Consider the following 16,936-nt stretch of genomic DNA (forward strand, 5'->3'; position numbering starts at 1 on the left):
TCGGAATGTGGCAATTAAAGATGAAAGCTATCCTAATTCAGGATGGCTTAGATTTGGCACTGCAAAGAAAAGAGAAGATGTCAAATAAAATGACGGACGAGGAATTTGCCGTCATAGACAAAAAGGCAAAAGCAGGTATTATTTTAAATTTTTCAAATGAGGTTTTGCGTGAAGTTGCAGCAGAAAGCTCATTCAAAGGCATATGGGAAAAACTTAAAACCTTATATATGAAATGAGCAGTAGAAAATAGACTTTACCTAAAATAAAAACTCTACACTTTTCGTATGGCTGAAGGTACCTCTATACTTACACATCTTGATACTTTTGATTCTCTTCTTATGGATTTAAGTAACATAGATGTTGAAATCAAATATGAGGGTCAAGATGTGTTATTGCTTGTTTCTTTACCCAATCGTTTAAACATATAAGAGGTATTATGCTTTATGTAAAGGATAATATCTCTTATAAAGATATCAAATCTATTTTGAAATAAAAAGAACAAATAAATAGAGATATTACTGGGGAAACTAGTGGGAACCAAAGGGAAGTCTTATTAATAAGAGGTAGATCCAATAAGAAAGATTCAAGTAGTGAGAAACCTAAATCAAGGTCAAAATCCAGATACATAAATGTCATGTGCAAATATTGTCATAATAAATGTCACATTATTTCTGAATGCTTTAAATTAAAAAACAAAGAAAAGCATACAGAAAAGAAAAATGAGCACAAAAATACTGACACTGCCGAAGCAAGTGTAGTTGCTGATGAGACTGAGGGAACTATTTTTTTAGCAACTAATAATAGTTTCAAATCTAACAATAAGTGGATTTTAGATTCAGGTTGTTCTTATCATATATGTCCCAATCGGGATTTATTTACCACATATGAATCTATTGGAGGTAGAGTTGTCTTGATGGGCAACAATACTACCTACAAAGTTATTGAAAAAGGTACAGTCTGAATCAAAATGCACGATGGTGTGGTGAGAACTCTCACCGATGTTAGACATGTTCCTGACTTGAAGAAAAATCTCATCTCTTTGGGCACTCTAGAATCTCTTGGGTGCAAGTGCACAAGTGAAGGTGGAGTTCTGAAAATTTCTCATGGTGCTATTGTGATCATGAAAGCACACAGATCTGGTACGTTGTATACTCTTTTGGGATCTACTGTTACAGGTGTTGCTGCAGTTTTAATATAATATAAATCATATTCTGACATCACCAAATTGTGGCATATGCGATTGGGGCATATGAGTGAAAAAAGTCTTTCCATCCTCAGCAAAAGAGGTCTTTTATGTGGCCAAAGTACCGAAAATATGGAGTTCTGTGAACATTGTGTGTTCGGGAAGCAGAAAAGAGTCAGCTTTAAATCTCCAGCGATTCATAGAACAAAAGGTACTTTGGATTACATTCATTCAAATCTTTGGGGTCCTTCACGTACCCCATCAAAAGATGGTGCCAGGTATATGTTAACTTCCATTGATGATTATTTAAGGAAAGTTTGGGTTTATTTCCTGAAAAATAAAAGTGATGTTTTCTTAAATTTCAAACAATGAAAAGTTTTGGTAGAGAAGCAAACAAGAAAACAGGTTAAGTGGCTTAGAATAGATAAAGGCTTGGAATTTTGTAATGATGAATTCAACAAATTTTGCAAGAATGAAATCGTATTGTTGTGAGAATGACACCTCAGGAAAATGGTGTGGCAGAAAAGATGAATAGAACTCTTTTGGAAAGGGTTCGTTGCATGATTTCAAATGCTGGGTTGATAAACGCCTTTTGGGAAGAAGCTATCGCTACAGCTTGTTATATTGTCAACCGAGCTCCTTCTGCACCTTTGAACTTTAAGACTCCAGAGAAAATGTGGTCAGGTACTCCTGCTAATTATTCTGATTTAAAGATATTTGGTTGCCCTGCATACATGCATGTAAATGATGGAAAATTAGAGTCAAGGGCTAAAAAGTGCATTTTCCTTGGGTATGCATCTGGGGTGAAAGGATACCGACTATGGTATCCTGATCCCACGGCACCAAAATTTATAATTAACAGAGATGTAACCTTTAATGAATCCTCTATGTTACATTCTAGAAAAGAGACTTCTAGTTCTTATAATACAGATAAAGGAAAGAGTACACAAAACCGGGTGGAGATTGAGATTGGCATTGCTTCTGAGCCAAGCTCATCAACTTTGGAGCAAAATACATTGGAAACTCCTGAAGTTGAGCCAGAAGCTGAAATTCCTGAAGTTGAGACTCCTGAAGTCGAACCAGAAGAAGAGGAGTATTCTATAGCCAAACATAGACCAAAAAGAGAAGGTAAATAACTATTAAGGTTTGGAGATTATGTTGCATTTGCTTTGTCAGTTGCACAGGAAACTGAAGAAATTGGAGAACCATCAAAATATTCAGAAGCAGTTTCTGGTGCTGACTCAGCCAAGTACTGATTGCAATAAATGAAGAAATTTAGTCTCTCCACAAGAATGGTACTTGGTCTCTTGTGAAGCCGCCATCAGGAAAAAGAATTGTTGGTTGCAAATAGGTCTTCAAGAAAAAGGATGGCATTCCAAGGGTTGAAGATGCGAGGTATAAGGCATGATTAGTTGCAAAGGGCTATAGTCAGGTACAAGGAGTTGATTTTAATGAAATTTTCTCACCTGTTGTTAAACATAGCTCTATTCGTGTCTTGCTTGCCTTCGTTGCCATGCATGATTTAGAATTAGAACAACTTGATGTTAAGACAGCTTTCTTACATGGCGAACTTGAGGAACAAATATACATGCATCAACCCGAAGGATTTGAAATTGAAGGAAAAGAAGATCATGTTTGCTTGTTGAAGAAATCCTTGTACGGATTAAAGTAGTCTCCAAGACAATGGTATAAAAGGTTTGATTCCTTTATGTTGGGTCATGGTTATTCGAGGAGCATGTATGATAGTTGTGTTTACTTCCGGAAGTTAAATGGTAGTTCATTTGTGTACCTATTATTATATGTTGATGACATACTCATTGCTGGTAAGGATTTAATAGAAATTCACAATTTGAAAGGTCAGCTGAAAAGTGAATTTAAGATGAAAGATTTGGGAGCAGCTAAGAAAATCCTTGGCATGGAGATCAAAAGAGATCGAAAAGCCAACAGGCTATTTCTGACCCAGAAGAAGTACTTGTAGAGGTTTGGCATGAAAGATGCTAAACAGTTAGTACCCCTCTTGCTGCTCATTTTAAGTTATCAGTTGCTCAATCCCCGCAGTCATAGGAAGAAGAGAGGTACATGGCACATGTTCCTTATTCCAGTGCAGTCGACAGTATTATGTATGCAATGGTTTGTACACGTCCAAACATTTTACAAGCAGTGAGTGTGGTAAGCCAGTATACGGCCTACCCTGGTAAAGCATATTGGCAGGCTGTGAAATGGATTCTCAGATACTTGCGATGTACTTCAAACACACGTTTGGAGTTTGGGAGAAATACTAACACTTTGGTTGCTTTTGTACTCAGATTATGCAGGTGATCTTGACAAAAGAAGATCACTGACATGTTATGTATTTTGCATTTGTGGTTACGCTATTAGTTGGAAAGCTACATTACAATATGTAGTGGCTTTATCTACTGCCGAAGCAGAATATATGGTAGTGACCGAGGCAATCAAAGAAGCCTTATGGTTGAAGGGTCTATTTGCGGAACTCAGTTCATACCAAGGTGGTCTTACCATTTTCTGTGATAGTCAAAGTGCCATTAACTTGACTAAAGATCAAATGTATCATGAGAGGACGAAGCACATTGATATAAAGTATCATTTCATCCGAGAAACCATTGCTGAAGGAAAAGTTTCTGTTCAGAAGATCAACACCAGAGACAATCCTGCTGATATGTTCACAAAACCTCTTCCAGTGTCCAAGTTCAAGCTTTACCTGAACTTTATTGGCATTTATGAAGAATGATTTTGCCCATTGGGGTTTTTGCGGATAAGGTGGAGAAAATTTACTATATTTAAGATGAAATTAGGATGAGAATAATTCTTGTAATATGGCCATTAATTTGGCTTCTTCTCAAGTGGGGGCCAAATTTTCATGACATTTGCCATGACACAATATCCACTATAACAAATTTGTGGATCATGACATTTGCCATGACATAATATCCACAATTAGGCCAAGGATTTCTTGCTATAAATAGAGGAGCTTCTCCTTATTTGTAAACACATCAATTCGAGAGCTTTTCACTCTTGTCTTTCTTTCTCCTCCTTTATTTCATTATAGAGTATTTTGTAAGAGAGTGAGTGTTGAGAAACACTTGTGTGAACCCTTTCTTTGGAGTGATCTTGTGAGTTTATTCTCTTGGGGTATTTGGGACTAATTAGAGTATTTACTCTCATTTTGTACTCTCTTTTGTACTCTTGTTGGTATAGTGAAATTGATCCTCTCCGCTTGTGGACGTAGGTCATATTGACCGAACCACGTTAATTTGTGTCTTCTTTATCTTCTTTAATTGCCGTTATTATCAACTTGCATTGTCTTTGTTATTTTCATTATAACATTGTTTGGCTAAATTCCGCACTACCTAGTTTACCGATCCTAACAATTCTGAATATAAATTTTCTGTGAAGATTTAATGTGACTGATTATATTGGATGCCAACTATTCTAATAGAATAGACATGGAGTTAGCAAGTGTTACCATGCTTTTTCAAAATACTCTCGGATATTTTGGTTGTGCATATCTTGATGTTGGATTTTTGTTTTATAGTTAGCTCAGTAATTGTGTCAATACGACAGTTAATAGGATCTGTTGTCCTGCAAGTACACTTTGGAGCGGTTATGAACCATTTGAATAATCTTCATGAGTCAAGAAATTTACTCTCTCTTCCAAATAGGTTGTTGTGTTTAGCTTTCACAGATCAAATAATGAAATTTGACCATCAGATTATGATCTAAATCGGAAGCAATTTAATTCAATGGATCTCTCAAATTAGTCCATTTGATGTTTAAAGTCATCTTAGTACATCTAAAAAGGTACAAAATGACATCAAAGTTAGGTCTGCCCTCACAAATACATCTATAAGCATTTTTGGGGGAAACTATTATGTGACGCGAGAAATCTTTGCAAAATTAGGCCGTATTCATGTAAGATTCGACCTACTAATTGAGGAAAAATTCTTACGTTATGTGGAACTTATCCCAGAAAATATCATAATTGACGGGGCTGAGTACGGGGCCATGATGTACGGGGATGAGTGTTGGGTTGTTAAGAACTCACATATCCAGAAGATGAAAGTAGCAGAAATGAGGATGTTGAGGTGGATGTGCGGGCATACTAGGATGGATAAGATTAGGAATGGTGATATTCGGGAGAAGGTGCGTGTGGCTCCCATTGATGACAAGATGCGGGAAACGAGGCTCAGATGGTTCGGGCATGTATAGAGGAGGAGCCCAGATGTCCCGGTAAGGAGGTGTGAGCGGCTAGTTGTGGAGGGCACGAGAAGAGGTAGTGGGCGGCCAAAGAAGTATTGGGGAGAGGTGATGAGGCAGGACATGGCAAGACTTCAGATTTTCGAGGATATGGCATTTAACAGGAAGATGTGGAGGTCGAGTATTAGGGTTTTAGGTTAGGAGGTAGTTGAGTCTTGCCTTACTTCGTACCGTTGTGAGACTAGTCTGGTAGGGTTTTTGTCTAAGCTAGCTAGTGGCAATGTCGTGTCTTACTATTTTGCATTTCAGTGTCGGACCTATTTACTAGCTATCGTTTTTGTTTTGCATCTTTCTTCTGGATTTCATGTTGTTCATATTTTTCCTATGATTTCTGCGGTGATACTGATATTGTCTCCTTTTGTCTTTTTGTCCTCTTGAGTCGAGGGTCTTTCGGAAACAACCTCTCTACCTCTCTACACACTACCCTCCTCAGACCCATTAGTGAAATTTCACTGGATTGTTGTTGTTTGTTTGTTGAGTACCGATAAAGAAAAACTAGATAAGTTTCATAGTGAAGTGTAATGTATTGATAATAATATGAAGAAGATTCCAACTAATCGAATTTGTAAGACTCTTCTAAAACGTATCATTTTAGTCATTTTAACACGAGAAAGATTGCAACTTGTAAATTTTTCAGTTAGTTTTGAGATACCAAAATTTATTGGAAGTTAATTTATTTTAATTTAATTCGGAGTATGCATCATGTTCCGACCGAATCATTATCTGTATTAGGAGTAAAAATTAGAGAAAGTTTATTCCCATGTTTACACCAAACTATATATATAAGATAATTAATTTTTAATGACCCATTTATCACTTCATTAAGATTAACTGGTGAAGCATGTAATTTCAATTTATAGTAGCTGTTAAATTAAATTTTGATTTAGGTAGTGTATAGTATCACAAAAGCGATTTTTCCTGTAATAAGTAAACTTGTTGATTATTTTGTGTAAAACACTTGTTGTAAGTATTCTCGGGTTGGGAAAAACTTCGAGGCTCACGGCTAGGGGTGCTTATCGGGCCGATCAGGCAGATAATTACTCTTAGTGGTTCGCCTTATCGGTTATCGGATTATAAATATAGTAATCTGCTAGCTATCTAATATGTGGATTGGTATCAGATTAACGATTATCGGACGGTTATCGAGCGATTTATCGGCTAAACCAAATAGAATTGTTTTGAATAATCATTCAATCAATACCAAATGGTTTCAAATCAATACCAAAATTTTAATACAATCTAAGATCTAACATTTTTTTTTGAATTGAAGAGTCTTCTTCCAAGTTCCAATCTAGTTCATATTCAAGACTACTCATACACGTATGAATCAATCAAACTTTAGTAACATTCGTTCTTCACAAGAATACAACAACAACAATCCAGTAAAATTCCATTAATGGGCTATGGGGAGGGTAGTGTGTACGCAGACCTTACCCCTACCCCAAAGGAGTAGAGAAGCCGTTTCCGAAAGACGTTCGGCTCGAGAAAACAAAAAGACAAAAGGACAAAAGAAGACAATATTAGTATCACCACAACAATCATAGAAAAAATAAGAACACCATGAAATCCAGAAGAAAGATGCAAAGCGAAAGCGATAGCTAGTAAATAGGTCATGCACTAAAAAACGAATTAGTAAGACACAATTCTTCACAAGAATCCAGACGGTAAAACCAAAAATTTAATTTGGTAGATGCATGCATAAAAGGACATAGACAATCTAGCTATTAAGGATAAAACCAGCGGATATTTCAACAAGTACTTTCAATAATATTTTATATACATAGAGGTAAAAATATAAATATAAAAATTATTAACGGGTTAACGGTTTGCCCGATAAGTAAATTGAGTAATTCGCCCAAACTGTTAAGCCGTTAATCATAAAATTTCAATTCGTTCACTATCTATTATCTCGATAATTCGATACCAATAAGTTAATAACCATAAGTTCGATTATCCGATACCAATAAGCTAATAACTTAATAAAAGTTCGGTTGGATTAAACCTTTCCTTCAGTTTTGAACAGGCGTGAAGTCACGGCCATCTTATAAACAGCCGTGAAGTGTAATCTGCTGTTTTTCCCACTCCTCGATTAGGGCCGCGGCCTGATCGCTCTAATGGATTCTTCTTCTTCTTCATCATCTCTGTCTCCTCCGATGATTCCCATGGAACTCCACTTACTCAATCGTGAGAAGCTCCTCAACTCTCTACGCGAACACCTATCTTCTTCCTCTCGTCCTCTCCAAGGATTTGTTCTCCTTCAGGTTCTCATTACTTGCCTTTTGCCTTTACCTTCACTCACTTCAGCTCTCTCTTCTGACTTATCTCGATTTTAAAATTTGAATTAGGGTGGCGAGGAGCAAACTCGTCATTGCACCGATCACCTCGAATTGTTCAGGTATAAATAGCCATCTATCTAAGTGTTGTATTATAGCAATTATCTGCTCATTGAGGATGATGATTGGACTAGTTACTAACTTCTGGCTTGTTTATAGGCAGGAGAGCTATTTCGCTTACTTGTTTGGAGTACAAGAGCCTGGATTTTATGGAGCTATTGTAAGATATGATATCAATAAATGTTGAATTTTTCTTTCTTTCTTAAGATTCTTGGGTGCTTAAATGAGTAATTCCATGTCGAGAAGTAGCTTATGATGTGGTAACTGATGTCACAGAGCTATGAAAATGTCTTATCAACCTTTTCTTGACAGATTGGCGCTTTCCCTAAATTTAATTGTATGTTTGGTTGAAGTGATGGGGAGACCCATATTCTCCCCTTCCAGAGTGATCAATTGCGAAGTTTCCTCTTTGTTTTGTGGTGAAAGTGATTACTTTTTCTGTTGGACTCTTTAAGTCAATGAAGGAGCGGAGATAAGAAATATTCTTAAATTTGTCAACTTTGTGGTAGCTCCTTGGTACTTTTTATTTTAGGAAAGTACTTTAACTTATCCCCAAAAAAAGGGGGAAGAAGGGAGAGATGAACTTCCTAAAGATTCAATAGCTGGGCTTCTCTAGTATCAGATTTTCTTTTACAAAGAGGTTTAAGGCACATAGATAACCCCATTCTACTTATTGTTTAATTCTAGTTATCCTCAATTAACCTTTTTATGCAATCTTTCTTTTCTTTTTGAGGTTTCATCATGTATTACATATCTTTCTTTTAATTTTGTGTAACAAAAGCTACACTTAATCTACATGCAGATAGATTTGCCGTTATGCTTTCTCATATTTTTTATTAAAACTATTTTATGTTTACTGATTATAGACCATAAGATTGGTGATAGGAATTTTTACGATCATATCCAAAGCATTGGCAGAAAGGCTAAAAATGTTCATTAAATTGATTTCTAAGTCACAGATGATTTGTTACTGGCAGACAGATAACATATGCTGCTTTAGTGGCAAATGAGTGCTTAGATATGAGAATAAAACAAAAGAAATTAGGCTCCTCCACAAGCTAGACATGGACAAGGTGTATGACCATGTAAACTAGACATTTCTAGTTGCCGTTTGAGGAAGATGTAATTTGGAGAGAAATAGTTGTGAGTGAAGTACTCTTCCCTAGTAAATGGTGAACCAACAGATTTCTTAAGCTCCCAAAGAGGGTTTTTGTCAAGGTGATACCTTTCACCTTTCTATTCATTTTGGTAATGAAGGTATGCAGTAGAATGCTGGAACTTGGCAGGTGGCTGGATCAAGGAGTTCTGATTTGGAAGTAAGAACAACTTTAATATGTCACATATTTTATAGTAGATTATATTGTCTATGTTGATGATGTGTAGCTTTTTGTGGTGCGGAGGAAAGTAAGTTGATGCATCTTAAAGGGGTTTATTAGCTTTTGATGCCGTCTCAGGCTTGCAAAAGCTGCATATGGAGATAATAAGGTTGAGAACTTGCTACTGGTGTAACATTTTGGGTTGCAAAGTTGCTTCTTTCAACATATTTTTGTCTCCCTTTTGGTTCCAAGCATAAATCATTAGCACTATAGTAGGGAATAGTAGAGAAGCTTGAGAAAGACTTTCCACATGGAAACAACAATATTTGTCTTTTGGAGGTGCCTTGTACAATCTTCCCACCTATATTGTGTCCTTATCTCCGTTGCAGAGAAAGTTGGAGAGGCAACTTAATGGATTGAAAGAAACTTATTATGGGCAGGAAATAGTTAACAGAAGAAATTTCACCTAATTAGTGAGCATGATTTGGATCATGTAACAAACAACAACAACCCAGTTGAATCCCACAAGTGGGGTATGGGGAGGGTAGTGTATGTGCAAACCTTACCCCTACCTTCAAAATTGGGAAGCAATGGAACAGTACCCCAAGAAAAAAATGTCAAGACTTGGAAAGAAACAGCCTTTTTGAATATGTTAAAAAACTGAAAGAGAAGAAATGGCTGTCTGGAGGAAAAGATTCTCTATAATGGCTGCAAGAGGTAGAATTCTGTAAGGCCAGAGTACAAAACTTTATCTGCGAAAAACAATGAAGAACATCCTGGAAGCTGATTTAGAAAGTTAAGTATCTGCTACAGAGGCGTGTTTTGGATTTATCGCTGTTAACACTGCCTATTTAACACTAGCAAATTTGCTATTAAAGCGTTCTGTGCTGCAGAGTAGATGCTATTTACATGAAAAAGAAGAGGAAAGGGGCTGCCACTTATTCACTGTCCAGTCGTTTCAAAATAAGATGAGTTATCCTGGCAATATGTAGAAGCTTTATGCAGTTAGAGAAGACTGAGGTGCAGAGATGTAGCATGAAGCTGTGGAATTCAATCCCCTTATGCATCATTTGGGTCCTATGGAAGTAAGGAAATGAGATGCTTCGAATAGCGCAAAGTTGCTATTTCACATATTAAAGAAAAATGTTTATATTTATTATTTCTCGTCTACTTGGTGTAAATTTGCCTTTGTAAATAATAAAGAGAAGATGATAAGACTTTTTAGATCCCCAATATAGCTTATCATGGAAACTTTTGCACTTGTACATATTTTTTTAATCAGCAGTCTCTGAGTGCCAACTAAAAAAAAAGAAAAAAAGAATCTAATCTTACTATCCTCCAATCAACTGTTCAAATTATTATCACGCACATAAGCAGATAATATTTTTTTTTGAGAAGTAAAAGCAGATAAAAAAGTAAAAATGCTTATAAATCTAAAGAAGAATGAACAAATTAAAAAAGACGAGCTTAAAAGTGAGTAGAAATTTTTATTTATGTAGTTTTTCAGTCTTTTAATAAGGATATAATTTAAACATGTGGAATGTGATTCATCCATTAATTTTTAACAAAAGGTTCAAATATTATAAGTTAATTTTCTTACACAAATAGAAGGAAGAAAGTTAAAATCTCAGAACATACGGGGTCAAAACTTTTCCATGTAATAGGATATAGTTTTGTTACACAAATCATGAGTAAAAGGAGCTTCATGTAATATTTGAATCCACAATAGAGATGTGTTATAAGTCGAAACTTCAAGGGAGTATGCATTATTTTTCCTTTCTTAAGTGAGTTAATGTTTTAATGTAAGGAAATTTAATGGAGAGAGTGGCCGATGAACCTTATTATCTAAATTTTCTAGTGCTCACAAATTTGAAGCATCCTTGAATATTGCTTTCTTGATGAAGGATATAGCAAGTGGGAAATCTATGCTCTTTGCTCCTAGGTTACCGGCTGACTATGCTGTTTGGATGGGAGAAATAAAATCACTTACTCACTTCCAGGTAACTATTCATTTTCCGAACTTGTATTTCGTGGGTGATCCTGTTCATCAAGTGGAAGGCAATGCAAGGATTTGATTTACTCTTACATTGGTCTTTTTCAGGCAAAGTACAAGGTTACCCAGGTCTTCTATATTGATGAGATTAAGGAAGTTTTGTCTAATCAGTACCAAGCGATGGGAACACCGTTGCTATTTCTCTTGCATGGGCTTAATACAGATAGCAACAAGTACTCTAAACCAGCAGAATTTCAGGTTTATGTCTCATCCCACGAACACCATTACTATATCTCTTGCATGGGTTGGTACTGATAGCAACAAGGACTCTAAACTGGCAGTATTTCAAATCTATTGTTTGCGAGGGCTTGAAAGGAATGATATAAAATTTACCATGTTTTTCCCCATTAAATTCACAATAGGTCAGCCAGAGATGATAGTGCTGAGTAATTACCACACCTTTTAGGAATGAGGGCTACATTGACTTGCCAAGGGTTCTAAAAAATGTGAGATCGACATTTATAGTTTATCAAAAACAATTGCTTAAGGTCACTCCTTCCACCCCAAAGTCACAAAAATTTCCGTATTTTAGGGCATCCCATAGTGCGCGACAATCGTGTTGGCATTGCTATCTTCGGTATTAGGTAAGCTTTCAGTTGAACTAGCATCACTTGCTCTACTTTCATCTGCCATCTATGAAAGTTTAAAAGATATACAAACACAAATTGAGACTAGGGTACTAGAGTCGAATATAAAATTTTAGCAGTATGATAGATACATCATTTGCAGACTGATCCTATACGCAACAAAAAACTAATTGTGAAATGACAAAATGACAAATAGTTCAAAGAAATAAACCATCAACACATAAGCAAAAGCAGAGTCTGTTGAATTAATTTTCTCTTTAGGGATTAAAGATGATGTTTTTTCTAAGGCAATCGAGGATTGAGGTCCAGTTGTCTCTAGGCCAAAAAAAGAGGGAGAGAAGATAACTTATGGTCATGAGTTATTGACTGTCGACAATTTATAGGATGCTTTATCTCTGTCTCTCTCCACGAATCAAGTTAGAAAATACGGCAAAGGGCTAAATATGCCCCTCTACTTTCGAAAATGGTCTAAGAATACCCCTCGTTATACTATTGGGTTATCTATACCCCGGCAGTCATACTTTGGGTTCAAATATACCCCTCATTTAAACAGAGGGACACATGTCATCGTCCTGTCGGTCAATTCTAAATATCTCCTAATTAATTAAAAAGACCCATTACCCATACCCGATTTTTTTTTTTTTTTTTTGTAAAAACTGGAAAAAACTAAAAAATATTTTTTACTAAAAACTGAAAAAAATAAAATATTTCTTTTCCAGTTTTTACAAAAAAATTGCTTTAAAAAAAACTGAAAAATATTTTCTAAAACAATATTTTTGTAAAAACTGAAAAAAAAAGAAAATATTTGTTTTTTCAGTTTTTACAAAAACATTGCTTTAGAAAATTGCTTTTTAGTTTTTTTCAGTTTTTACAAAAATATTGTTTAGAAAATATTTTTCAGCTTTTTTTAAAGCAGTATTTTTGTAAAAACTGAAAAAAAAAATATTTTCGTTTTTTTCAGTTTTTAGTAAAAAAAAGAATCAGTTTTTTTCCAGTTTTTACAAAAAAAAATTGCTTTAGAAAATTGATTTTCAGCTTTTTTTTCCAGTTTTTACAAAAACATTGTTTTAGAAAATATTTTTCAGTTTTTTCTAAAGCAGTTTTTTTGTAAAAACTGAAAAAGAAATATTTTTGTTTTTTCAGTTTTTAGTAAAAATAATTTCAGTTTTTTTCTAGTTTTTACAAAAAAAAATTATTTTTCGGGTATGGGTAATGGGTCTTTCTAATTAATTAGGAGATATTTAGAATTGACCAACAGAACGATGACACGTGTCCCTCCGTTTAAATGAGGGGTATATTTGAACCCAAAGTATGATTGCAGGGGTATAGATAACCCAATAGTATAACGAGGGGTATTCTTAGACCATTTTCAAAAGTAGAGGGGTATATTTGGCCCTTTGCCGTAGAAAATAACCATTGCTTCAAGTCTAGACTAGTTAGAGGCAACTATATAAATCATTCATATACAGAAAGTTTCTATTAAATTCTTTACGTCATAGGGAAATTCCCTTGTCGTTGGTAAAATACATTCTCTTACTTTTTACCTAATGGTCGTGCTAGTAGCTGATGGGGCGATTAGTTATTAATAAATTACAGATATTAACGCCAACAATCGACGCCGCCATACCAATGCTGCCCACCAGAAAGAAATAGTAATATGGAGTTGAGCAATCATTAAGGGAAGGAAGTTAGGAATATCAACTGCCACAAATAATCGACTAACTATAACTGGAGAATTACAAACAAAAGTTTGAACAACATTGAAATAACAAGAAGTTAACAAAAATTAGAGGCTGATAACTTAAAAATTAAACATCAAAACAAAATAAAAAATGAAGGAAGCTCTATAAAGACTGAAGTTGAAGAATGAAGAAGTTGTGAACCTGTTGAAGACTTGAAGATTGAAGAATGAAGGTCAATGATGAGCACTGAGCAGTCGCCGAGGAGAGGAGTCCCCGTCGCCGTTGCCGAGGTCTCTGTCGCACAGTTGAGCGTCGGTAGTCATAGGCTCAAAGTCGCAGCAGGCAACATCTGTTCTTTGAGATTTGAGAGAAACTGATAAACCTAGGGTGAAGGGTATCCTATTGTTATAAACAAAGGAAATAATGAAGGTCAGTTGGGTTGGACTTGGCTTAGTTTACTGGCTAGGGCCTACGGGTTGGACTTGGGCTTAGTTTTACCACCTAGGCTTACTTAAAGTTTTTGGTATTTATACCGAAGTATCAAAAATTCAATACCGAGTACTGTACCGAACAACCGAACATTTCGTACCGAATTAATTTGTTCCGGTCCGGTTTTTCGGTTTTTTTGGATTTTATGGCCCCCCTCCTCACCCCCTCACCCCCCCCCCCCCCCAAGTCAAAAGTGGGTTCAGAACCATGAGGTTTCTAGCTCAAATCCCAGTTGTGGCAACTGGCAAAAAATACTAGGTGATTTCTTCCCATCTTTTCACGCCTTAACGGCGTAGATAGATTTAGTGAACTGATGAGGGTAGACTTCCCATTTATTCCTCCTAGGAATTACTGAAATTAGTAGAGGGTAAAGGTCAGAAACTCAGAAGGAAGATGGGGGACCATTGGGGATAAATACATCTACTAGACAGTTTGTTGGCATGCTTATTGAGAATTCAGTGTCTTGTGAGAAACTTTTATGGAAGGTAATTTCGTTGATAGAACCCAACAGCAAGAAGGTGTTAGGAGATTATACAGGCAAAAAGATGAGCTGAGTAAAACTATCATACCGTTAACATCTTTATTTACACCATTCAACAGACATGTTACAACAAAAGGCAAGCAAAAAAATACTTTTGTACTTGAGACTAGTAACTTTTTTTTTCCCCTCGAAGATTCTGCGGTTATATTCTTTCCAAATTATCCACCGCATGACTGTGGGTTTGGTGTTCCATACTGGGATCATTTTTGTTGTTGATGCCTTTCCTGCACCAGCAGTGAAGCAGTTCCAGTCGTGACCGAGGCAGACCATTTAATATCCAGAGTGTTAGAGGAACTTATCTCTACTTGGTGAAGTGACTTCGCAATGGAGAAATAAATGACTTACACCTTCATATTGCTCCTGAAACAACGAACACCTGCTGCAATTGTGAAAACCCCTTTTCTGAAGGTTGTGTTAAGTCAGACACCCCCCTTCTGAACCAGCCAAGAAAGCACCCACTTTATAAGGAGCCTTGTTCTTTCTTTAGAAAACTTCATTAGAGAGCACAATCTTTGCTTGGCAGAGATGACAATCGGGTCACAAACACAGTTTTACTTATCATGAACACTAGAATCTTGATAAATTCCTCATATTTAATATATCTTATTGGAGCTTTTGTCGGTTGATTATTTCAGTTGTCAATCATCGTATTCACCACTATAATGCGTACCATATTTTTATAGCATGTCCGTATGCTATCAGTTATTTAGTGAATCATGATGGTTTTTGGAAGCTATCCTTGTGTTTAGCTATCTTGTCATTTTCCCCGCCCTATTTTATCTTTTTATCTATTGCTTTCTCAAAATCAGAATGATGAAATTCAGCTGATATATATGCCTGAAGCAAGTAGTAGCTGGAGTTCCAATTCATACAATGGTTGTTGACTCATTATGCCTGTGGTCTGTAGGGTATTAAGAAGTTCCAGACAGATTTAAACACATTGCATCCGATCGTGACTGAATGCCGTGTTATAAAGTCCAACTTAGAACTTGCTCTCATTCAATTTGCCAATGACATAAGCACTGAAGCTCATGTTGAGGTAAGCATTGTTCTACCTTTTTCATGGGAAATTTCACTTACCGTACTTCAATTTATTCTAGTGTCCTGCATTTTTGCTAGTAGATCCTGTACTTTTCTTTTGATAAAGTAGATCCGGTACTTTTCTTATTGGCTACCTGCAACATAGTGTAGAATATTTTTGTCAAGACATACCCCAGGCTTTGGTTCAACAGAGCATAAACAACAACAACAATAACATAACCAGTATTATCCCACACCGTGGGGTCTGGAGAGGGTAGTGTGTACGTAAACCTTACCCCTACCTTGTGAGAATAGAGAAGCTGTTTTCAATAGATCCTCGACTCAGGAAAGCATAAGCACCACATTAATGAAAATATAGACAAGAAGGGACAGTACCAAAAAACCATATAAAAGCAGAATAAAAACAACAAGACAGTAAGGTGATCAACAATGAAAGAAAACAACAGTTAGACATAAAAACCTACTACCAACAGAAAGTGAGACTGCGTGCCAATACTACTGTTATGAACACTCTAGATTACCTACTCTACTACCCTAATCCTCGACTTCCATACCTTCCTATCAAGGGTCGTGTCCTTGGTCAGCTGAAGTTATGCCATGTCTTGCCTAATCACCTCTCCCCACCTCTTCTTTGGCCTACCTCTACCTCTCCGTAGGCCCTCCAATGTCAACCTCTCACACCTCCTCACCGAGGTGTCTGTGCCCCTCCTCCTCACATGACCAAACCACCTAAGCCGCACTTCCCGTATCTTGTCCTCAATAGGGGCCACACCCACCTTGTCGCGAATAACCTCATTTCTGATCCTATCTAATCTGGTGTGCCCGTACATCCATCTCAACATCCTCATCTCTGCTACCTTCATCTTCTGGACATGAGCGATCTTGATTGGCCAACATTCAACCCCATACAACATCGTTGGTCTGACCACCACTCTGTAGAACTTACTCTTAAGTTTAGGTGGCACCTTCTTGTCACACAAAACACCGGAAGCGAGTCTCCATTTCATCCATCCCAACCCGATGCGATGTGTGACATCTTCATCAGTCTCCCCACCCCCCTGAATAATAGACCCAAGATACTTAAAACTCCCTCTCCTAGGGATGACCTGTGAGTCCAGCCTCACCTCCCCTTTCCCTCCTTGATTCAACAAAGCGTAGCGCGTGCTATTTTGATTATGTGCATACCACGAGTTCGTATCTTCCTATGGACCAAAAGTCACCTGGTATTTAAGTGTAGTGGTTCGAATCTGCAGGCCCATTATCCACAGAGTTTCGAACCATGCGCTACCTAGCCCTCAGATACTTTGCCTAGACACAATGGAAGTTGAGACATGTTTCACAGAAAAGCTTACAAAGTTTTTGGCTAAGGCCTTTAT

General features: G+C 36.6%; 1 protein-coding gene across 2 annotated transcripts in view; it reads left to right on the forward strand.

Annotated features, from left to right (window-relative positions):
- The first annotated feature begins 7,493 nt into the window (after positions 1–7,493).
- The window catches only part of LOC104099747 (uncharacterized), a 34,377-nt gene continuing 24,934 nt past the window's right edge, over positions 7,494–16,936 (forward strand). The window contains exons 1-6 of one of the 2 annotated variants that reach the window (XM_009606835.4): positions 7,494–7,719; positions 7,804–7,853; positions 7,951–8,011; positions 11,072–11,167; positions 11,269–11,418; positions 15,427–15,558. In XM_009606835.4, the coding sequence (XP_009605130.1) occupies positions 7,573–7,719; positions 7,804–7,853; positions 7,951–8,011; positions 11,072–11,167; positions 11,269–11,418; positions 15,427–15,558 (636 nt within the window). In that variant the 5' untranslated portion in view covers positions 7,494–7,572. Of the gene's footprint in view, positions 7,720–7,803; positions 7,854–7,950; positions 8,012–9,205; positions 10,253–11,071; positions 11,168–11,268; positions 11,419–15,426; positions 15,559–16,936 lie in introns of those variants that run through there. The other variant, XM_009606836.4, reaches the window with a different exon arrangement.

Source organism: Nicotiana tomentosiformis, unplaced genomic scaffold (assembly GCF_000390325.3).
Source record: "Nicotiana tomentosiformis unplaced genomic scaffold, ASM39032v3 Un00003, whole genome shotgun sequence".
Lineage (NCBI taxonomy): Eukaryota > Viridiplantae > Streptophyta > Magnoliopsida > Solanales > Solanaceae > Nicotiana > Nicotiana tomentosiformis.